The 10,098-nt window shown below is 29.2% G+C and overlaps 1 protein-coding gene across 1 annotated transcript; it reads right to left on the bottom strand.

Moving 5' to 3' along the window:
* Positions 1 to 4,745: 4,745 nt before the first annotated feature.
* Positions 4,746 to 5,919, bottom strand: LOC128995988 (uncharacterized). The gene has a single exon (XM_054421090.1). The coding sequence runs from the start codon at positions 5,844 to 5,846 to the stop codon at positions 4,914 to 4,916; it is 933 nt and encodes a 310-aa protein (XP_054277065.1). The 5' UTR covers positions 5,847 to 5,919; the 3' UTR covers positions 4,746 to 4,913.
* Positions 5,920 to 10,098: the final 4,179 nt, after the last annotated feature.

Raw genomic sequence — 10,098 nt, 5'->3', positions numbered from 1 at the left:
ATATACGTAAGAAATGAATATAACCATTCTTGTAGAAAATTTTATCATCTTTCTTTTTGTAATTTACATTTTTTCCGTACGATGCACGGTTTTCAGTGTAGAAGTAAAAAACTAAAAAATGGGGTCTTTCCCCCCCTCCCCCCGCTGAAGCAGCAGGGCCAGGGGCGGGGACTTTTGGTATTTTTATCTTCTAACTACCCCGAACACATTCCCGCAGAAAAAAAATTTCCCCCTCTCCATGTCCTCTACAATCCCTTTATTGACTGGACTAACGGGGTAATGTGAAAACGAGAGATCCAGTGTTAGCCAACGTTGTCCAATTGTTGACTGTATCTGCTACTCTACCATTTTAATTTTAGGTCACAATATGCATTTATTAACTTTGGCAACAATAATGAGAAAAACTAAGCTTTATTATTTGGCTAACAAAAAAAAATCGTTCGTTGAAAAGTAGTATGGTAAGAAATTTTACTAATCTTCTGTGAATACAATGTACTTGTTACGGATTTTCCACCGTTTCCACCTGACTGGGACGGGTGGCGCCGTCCTGTAATCCAACTACTAGGAGGTCACGAATCGTGGATATTTATGGGCAAGTACTGTGGATGCGATACTCTCTGGTTTGGATTAACGTCCGCATGAGTGAGTACTACGGCTAGTACTATCCTGATAATTCGACTAATTCGTTAATACCAAGGCAAAATGGTGTTCGGATTCCACTATAAACTGTAGGTCCCTTAGTTGCCATTAGCTGTATGGGCTATTAATTAACAGCTGTGTCTAAGGAATATGTCGGCTTTAGTCCCTAACAATACTACAAGATCGCGCCACTCATTCTACACTCATCCTTCACCCATATTCGGGTTAAAGTACTCACATAGTGACGTCCTCATCTTAAATAATTGATATAATTGACCAAAAACTGCTGTGCTTTTTTAACTTCACTAACAGTTTTTAAACTTCCATTATTAATTCTTTAGCAAACTGTCCTAGCAATCACAACCAATCACGTAGTATAGTTATCGTCTATAAAATCTTAGACGAGAAATCTAAATAGAGCGTGAAAGCCACTTGGAAAGCTAAGACAAGATTTATGCCCCAATTTCTGGCGAACGTTAGACTCAGAAGTGCAATATATCTCGATACGAGAACAACCCCTCTAGTTTAACCCTTAACTGCCTCTCTGCCTTTATTTAGGTTTTCTTTGTCAACATTTACGATGACCTACAGTCAATCAATGAAAATTGAAAATTTGAACCATTCATACATTATGTGGATGGATAAAGTTAAGTTCAATTTAGGGTAGCTAGTAATAGATCTTCAGAATTTTAGGAAATGACTACTATCACTAAAAGATTAACTTAACTTAAGTCAGTGTCCTTTCGCCCACCTCGTTTCACCGATCATATATATATATATATATAAGTAGATATATTCATGTCACTTCTGGGCCAAAAAAGGAGCCACTCAAAAATTAAATGAATTTTCCTATTTTTTTATACAATATGCTATATTTTTTACCCTTTTAGGTCAATTTCTAACATATTCATATTTTTCTAGAAAAAGTATATAATTTTGATGAAATTTTCATGAATATGTCTATATTTTACATAAAATTGACTACAAAACAAAATGTTTTTAAAAACAAGTAAAATTTTAAAATTTAATGAGTAGTTTTTATACAAATTTAACTAAAACAGTTTCTTTATCTTTGAATGTTTTAATTTCAGTAATAATTAAGTTTAAATCTTTTTTATTTAATTCTTTAATTGTTTTTTCATCAAATATATTAATAAATCTATGAGGCAAATGAACTTTATATTTTTCTAATTCAACAATAACTGTTGGTCCGTATTTATCTTTAACTTTTTCAAATTTTTCTATTTTATATTTTGTATTCAATTCTAAACTTTTTATTGGTTTATATTCTTTGAATTTACATTCTCCAATATTATTAATCTCTTCTAATAGATCCATTTATTACAAAAAATAATTATAGAAATTTTAAACAGTTAATAATTGAAATATATGAAAAGAATTTAAAATATCACACAACAGTTTGTTAGAACTGTTGTGTGATATTTAAAATTATATTTTTTTAAATAATATCTGATGTATCACTTATGTTATCAGAAAAACCATTATGTTGATATATTATGCATGGATCATTTAAAGTTGATAGATGTTTTAAGAATTTTAAAAAAATATTATCAAATTCTGGTTTTATATAAAAATTTAATTCTAAAAGTTTAAAAATCATTGGTAATAGTTTTTTAAATGATATATTTCTTTTTGTAAAACTGAAATATGCATTAAAAATTACTGTAATATTTCTTTTATCTTCAAAATTTAATTCAAAATCAATATTGAATATTTTGTTTAAGAATTGATAGTAAAATATCCAGTTTGTATAATTTCTTTGTTTTAAGAATAATTTTATATTTTTAGGTGTTATTTCAAAACTATTGTCTAAAATACATAACGTATAGATTTCATTGATTAATTGTTGTGTGCGATATGGTTGAAAATGATTAAATTCTCTTAAAATATTTATAAGATGTTTGTTTTTATTTTTTCGTTTATTAATCTTTTTTTCAAAAATAATTGTTTTACATATATTACATCCTATATAATTTTTAGTAATTGTAAAGTTATTAAAATTACGACATCTATAACATATATCCATTTATATATAAAATGTTTATATCTAAATGGAAGAACTTATTCAGTGTCATAAATGTAAGAAGAAAACTAAAAATATTAATCCAGAAATTGTTGAAATGAAGAATGGTTTGTTTAGAATTGCTACTAAATGTTCAATTTGTAAAACAAATAAAAGTAAAATAATTAAAAAGGAAATTAAACCAATAATAAAAAAAGAATTAAATAAAAAAGATCAAATAATTGAAGCTAAAGAAATTCATGCTCTAATAAGAAAAAAATTTCGAAAAAGAAAAATAGTTACATTAGGTATTGATGATTTATGGGCAGCTGATTTAATCATTATGAAAAATTATGAAAAAGAAAATGATGGTTATAAATACATGTTGAATGTTATTGATACATTTTCTAAATATGTTTGGTCAAAACCATTGAAGAAAAAAGATGGAAAACATGTATCTATAGCATTTGAACAAATAATTAAAGATTCAATAAAAATTGGCCATAAACCACCAAACTTATTACATACAGACAAAGGATTAGAATTTGTAAATAAAGAATTTAATGGAATTTTAAAGAAATGTAATATTAAAATGTATCATACAGAAAATGAAGAAAAATCAAGTATTATTGAAAGATATAATAGGACTCAAAATGAAAAAATGAAAGTTTTATTTGAAATTAATAAAAATTTTAGATGGATTGATATTCTTAAAGAAATAGTTAAAGAATATAATAATTCATATCATTCAACAATTAAAATGAAACCAATTGAGGTAAATAAAGAAAATGAAAATGATTTATTAAATACAGTTTTTAAATATATCCCACCAAAAATAATTACAAAATCTAAATTTAAAATAAATGATAGAGTTAGAATAGGAAACAAAAAATCAACTTTTTCAAATAAATATAAAAACAATTGGTCAAGAGAAATATTTGTTGTTTCCAGAATTAATAATACAAATCCTGTTACATATAGTATTAAAGACTTGAATGATGAAGATATACTTGGTAGTTTTTATGATTACGAATTGAAGAAAACTAATTTGTAAAATTTTATACTATATAAATGGAGAAGGAATGTTCAAAGTGTAAACAATTAAAAAATATTAATAATTTTTATAAAAATAAAAAATATAAAGATGGATTACTTTCATATTGTAAAGAATGTGATTTAATTTATAGAAAAAAGTTATATGATAATATTATAGTAGAAGAAAAAAGTGAAAAAGTATGTTTGAATTGTAAGGAAACAAAAGATATGGAAAATTTTCATAAACATTATTATAGTAAAGATACAAAATTTGCAATTTGTATTGAATGTGTTAGAAAAATGGTGAGAGTCACAACCCATTGTGAATGTGGTAGAGATTTAAAATGGCTTAGTTATCTTCAAAAACATTTACAAACTAAAATTCATAATAAAAACATAAATAAATTACAAAATTCATAAAAATAATATTAATTTTTGAAAGTATTATTAAAAAAAATTACTGGTTTTAAAAAAGTTTAAGTTTTATTTCAAATATTTTATAATTTTTGAATTAACATATAAATATTTATCTTAATATTCATATTTTATAAAAACATATTTTCTAAGTAAAAATTATTCTTAATAAATCGTGCAAATTTTTCTCCTAATAAATGGAGCGTACAAATAAAAATATATTATGCCCTTATTGTAATAAGAATATATTATCTAAAAATTATAATAGACATTATAATTCAAAGAAACATTTTGAAAATAAAACTAAATATAAAACTGAAGTTAATAACTTAAAACTTTGGTGTAAACAAAATAAAATAGTTGATTATCAAAACGAAAATTTAGATCAATTAAAAGAATTAAAGAAGTCATATGATCCAACAAATTATTCACTGTTTAACAGTGAAAAATTAAAAGAAATTGCTAACAAATTGTCTGTTAGAAATGTTGACAATTTAAATAGAGATGAACTAATTAAAAGATTAAATCGTAAAAATTCAGTTTCCCCAACTCACCTAAAACGCACTTCCTGAAGTGTGAAATTGTGTAAAAAGTGTATTTAATGAAGTTTTGGACTTTACTGATGGGCGGAAAAGTCATTATATGACCGAAAATATTAATTTCCTAAGTATGTCCAAAAAATCATAATTACACCAATTTACACAATTCCACACTTCAGGAAGTGAATTAAGAACCTAACTGACAATAAACAACTCGTACAAACACTTACGCAATCAATGCCTTCTAACAGTCGATGACGTCATCAGCGCTGTGGAGGGTAAAGCTGGCCAGCAGCTTTGAAAAAATGGTGGATACGTTCAAGCGGCGAATACCGTTGCTTGAATTGGAATTCGGCCAAATATCCCACAAAGTGTTTTTTCCGAATCCCATACCGGGGGATGGTTGCCCGCACCTCCCTCCAAACACGCTCAATATTGTTCGTGTGAGCACCAGTCTCGGGATCAACGAAGTTCACAGAGTGGTTGACTTGAAGATGCCTGAACCCCTCCTGGCCTAGACAGTCGTACGCCCGCCAGCAGTCGCTGATGATTGTTGTGCCAGGAAGGATCCACTCGCGAATCAATGCCAGCAAAGTCGCAGAGTCCCTTGATTCCACAGGAACAAGGAAGGTCCTCTTCGTGTTCACGTCAATACCACCGAACACCCACTGTCCTTCTATAATTCGCCCGCGATTATATTTCCGCCGTCCGAACTTCGCCTCGTCAATTTGCACAACCGCCTGCGGTCCACCGATCCTCTCCGAACGGTCCACCATGTGATTGACGTACACCTCCCGGGTGAACGAGTACCAATCAACAATGGTCGCGCTGGCAATCCCCAGCTCCCGACGAATGAAGGCCTGACGAGGTGGTTTCAGGTGAAGAAAAATAGATACGAAGACAAATATCTGCTCAACAGATAAATGAGAGTTCTCTAGGAAGGTACCAGCCCGCGCGGAGACGTTGAATGAGCACTGCCGCTTTCTCTTCTTGTTGATCGACAACCGGCGCCGACAACGAAAAGTAAGATCGTCCACGACCAGCGGGCACAAATTACCACATCGAGTGCAAGCACTTTCCCGGCTCATCACACCGTGATTAACCATAAACAAGACAATGTCAGTCCGCGATCTACGCACACTGTCCAAAAACTTCACTTCGCAAGAATCGCACTGAGGTTCGATTACGTCAGCCATCTCGGAACAACCTACTAAAACTGGCGAAAACTGGTTTAACGAAGACGAAGCACTACAGCAAATTACCCCAGGAATCACCCGCAAAACCCCCAGGATTCACCAGAAATCCCCTCCAAAATAGCTATGTGATCCCGCGAACTCCCTATTAGTACACCAAATCGCAGCGCAAAAACTTTTACCATGTAGCACAACCGTCCCGAACCACTTAGCAGAAGTGACAAGCGCTGGTTAAAGTGAAACTATACAGCAGAACCACGGCCGCCTTTACGGCCGCCTCTAAGGCGGCCATGACAGAACTGCTGTTAAGTAACTAAACTTATGCAGACTTGCTGTAATAGTATTCATATTCGTATTTTGTATTGAAACTATTCTAAACTAACCAACCCTAACCAAACTTGCTGTATAAACTCATTATACAACAAATATGAAAAGACATGTGGTGAAGGGGGCCGGACATTATGCGGGTTCTTGGCTGCACTAAGTCCTTTGAAGGTAGGTTAGATTAGTGAAGTTAAAGTATAGGTTATAGTTGGCCGGGCTGTTTATTTATGTAAAATCTACATCGTTTTATCACTATAGGAACATTGGCTTAAACAACGGTACCATTTCAAAAATGCAAGCATTTTTGAAATCGTAGCCTCGTTGTTTAAGCCAATGTTCCAATAGTGATAAAACGTTGTAGATTTTACATAAATAAACAACCCGGCCAACTATAACCTATACTTTACCTTACTAATCTAACCTAACTTCAAAACACTTATTGCAGCCACGAACCCGCATAATCCCCGTCTCCCCTTCCCCACATGCCTAAATAAAGTATTTCCGAGGTTATTTTACATAGTCTACAACCCATTGGTATGATGAGAATTATTACTCTTTGCCTTGCTGACTCATAACCAGTGGCCAATAGCGAAGCGTCAACAACCCAAGTGACGTATCATTGGCCAATAGCGACGCGACAACAAACCTAGTGACGTGGCATTGCATTTATCCCTGATATGTGCATAAAATCCCTAAAATGTGGATATTATCCCCAGTAATTTTGATTTTTATCCCGTTTTAGGTACTTTATCCCGCATAATTAAAAAAAATTCCCATATTCGTTGTACAAATTACCCATCTTCCCATGAAATTACCCTTTTGTCTCGATGTTTAAGCGACTTTTTCCCCCCACCCAAAACCCCGGATTCCCACTCTGTCCCCTAGTGAGTAGGAATAATGGCTGATAACAAAAACCCTGTTGTCTCGATGTTTTAGCGAGTTTAATTATTTTAGCGAGTAAGGAAGCCTCGGCGACAAAAAAGTTATTTAAGCGAGTTGTAGTATTGATGTCAAAGAACAGTTTAAGAACGTTTTTAAGTGCGTTTTAGGTGAGTTGTGGAAACTGAACAATAACCGATTAAATAATATCAAACAAAATCCTAATAATCTAAAATATAGATCATTACAATTTATTCAAAATCTATCAATTAAAAATGGTATTAAAATAAAAGATAAAACTAGAAAAGAATTGATTGGATTATTAACTGATCATTTAAAAAATAAACCAATTCCAAAGGAAAATGTAATAAATATTCAGGAAGTGTCATCATTAAAAGGTTATTTTCAAGAGTATTATTTAACAAATTCCAATGATGATTTAGATATATCTGAATATTTAGAATCACAAAGAAATGAAATTAAAAAATTGATTGAAAAACAAGAATTTAAAAATAAAAGAGGTCAGTTATCATTATCTTGTGAATATGAAAGACAATTAGTGAATGGTGATAGTCAAAAAACCCAAATGTATTATCCTTTAAGAAGTTCAGATATATTAAACACTGATGAATTTATTGATGATCAATTCAAAAAATTAATATTAAGAGAAAATTTAAATCAACCATCAAAAGGATCTGGTTGGTCATTAAAAAGATGTTTAGATTTAAATTTAAAACTAAGTAAACATAATTCATTAAATGGTGGTTCATATGTTGAATTACCAATTGAAATAAAAAATAAAAAGTGTTGTATAAATTTCAAAAATAAAGATGAATATTGTTTTATTTATGCAATTAGATGTGCTATTGATAAATATGAAGATAAAAAGTTTGATCATCCACATAGAGTAAAACAATATAAAAATTACATGAATGATGAAATGTTTAAAGAATTTGATTATCCAATGAGTTTAAAAGATATAAAATTATTTGAAAAAAGATCATTTGATTCTAAATATAATTATCCATCCATGTCAATTAATGTATACAGATTTGATGAAGATAAAAAGATTGTTCCATTACAAATATCTGAAAATTACAATGCGAGATTAGATATTGATCTATTGTATATAAAAAATGATAATAATTCACATTATGTTTTGATAACAGATTTAAGTAAATTTGTTTCTACTCAATTAACAAAAAGTAATAGACATAAGAAATTCATTTGTAGAAGATGTTTAACACATGTTTACAAAAACAAAGATTTAAGTGAACATTTAATAATTTGTAAATCTCTTGAACCTTGTCGACCAATTATGCCATTTTCTGGTGAAACTGTTAAATTTGAAAATTATTATAAAAAACTTGAACATCCTTTTGTAATTTATATGGATTTTGAAAGCATTCTGAAAAAGATTAATACTTGTGAAAATAATCCAAATAACTCATATACAAATAAAATTCAGAAACATATACCTTATGGATTCACAATTTATTTAGTTTCTAGAGTGACTAATAAAATATATAAACCAATTTGTTATAGAGCAAAAACAGATGAAGAGTTGAAAAATATGCCAAATAAATTATTTGAATATTTGGATATGATTTCAAAATATATTTCCAAAAAATATAATTCAAAAAACAAAAAGCCTATGAATTTAACTACAGATGAAGAATTTGAATATCAACAAACTAATGTTTGTCACATTTGTGAAAATATAGGTTTTGATGGTGATGGAAGAACAAAAGTTAGAGATCACTGTCATTTAACAGGAAAATTTAGAGGTGCAGCACATTCGAGTTGTAATTTAAATCTAAAATTTCCACAAAATATACCTGTGTTTTGTCATAATAGTTCAAACTATGATACACATTTGTTTATTAAAGAATTAGCTAAAAAATATGGTAAAATTGATTTAATAGCAAATACTGATGAAAAATATATAAATTATTCAGTTAATTCAGGATATGGTTATGAATTTGAAGATGATAAACCTAGAAAATTTGTAAAATTCTCATTTGTAGATACGTTTAGATTTATGGCCTCATCAATTGACAAGTTAGCTAAAAATCTGAAAGAATTTAAACACTTGACTAAATTTATAAAGAACATTGATATAATTGAAAAAGATGATGAAACATTTAAAATATTATCTTCTAAAGGTATATTTCCTTATGAGTTTATAGATGATATTAAAAAATTAAATTATGATAAAATATTAGATAAAGATAAATTTTATAGCTGTTTGACAGATGAAAATATAAGTGATGAAGACTATAAACATTATTTAAAAGTGTGGAACAAATTAAAAGTTAAAAACCTAGGAAATTATTCTGATTTATACAATATTCAAGATGTTTTATTATTAGCTGATATATTTGAAAATTTTAGATCAGTTTGTTTAAAGAACTATCAATTAGATCCTGCACATTATTTAACATCACCATCATTAGCATGGGACTCTATGTTAAAATTAACAAAAATAGAATTAGAATTGATAAGCGATTATGATATGTATTTGATGATTGAAAAAGGTATAAGAGGTGGAATTTCTCAATGTGTTACAAGGTATTGTAAAGCAAATAACAAATATACCAAAAATTATGATCCTAATAAACCTGAAAATTACATGTTATATGTAGATGCAAACAATTTATATGGATGGGCCTTAAGTCAAAAACTACCATATAAAGATATTAAATGGATGAATCCAAATGTATATACAACTAATGAATGGAAAGAAACTATATTAGAATTAGATGAAAATGCTGATTATGGCTATATATTAGATGTTGATTTAGAATATCCAAAGGAATTACATGATAATCACAAGGATTTACCATTAGCTCCTGAACATTATAATAATAAGCTTTGTACTACATTATTTGATAAAAAAGACTATGTGGTTCATTCAAGAAACTTAAAATATTACCTAAAACAAGGTCTAGAATTAAAAAGAGTAAATCGAGTAATTGCATTTGATCAAGATAACTATATGGAAAAATATATAAAACTGAACACAAAATTAAGAGCTCAATCAAAGTCAGAT

Source organism: Macrosteles quadrilineatus, unplaced genomic scaffold (genome assembly GCF_028750875.1).
Source record: "Macrosteles quadrilineatus isolate MER2022 unplaced genomic scaffold, UCM_ALF_1.0 Scaffold_5__1_contigs__length_97177068, whole genome shotgun sequence".
Classification (NCBI taxonomy): Eukaryota; Metazoa; Arthropoda; class Insecta; order Hemiptera; family Cicadellidae; genus Macrosteles; species Macrosteles quadrilineatus.
The sequence above is the reverse complement of the archived record's forward strand: the minus strand, read 5'-3'. Positions and strand labels throughout refer to the sequence as shown.

Coding starts and splice junctions, on each gene's coding strand:
- LOC128995988 (XM_054421090.1), bottom strand. CDS start 5,846: ATGGCTGACGTAATCGAACCTCAGTGCGATTCTTGCGAAGTGAAGTTT.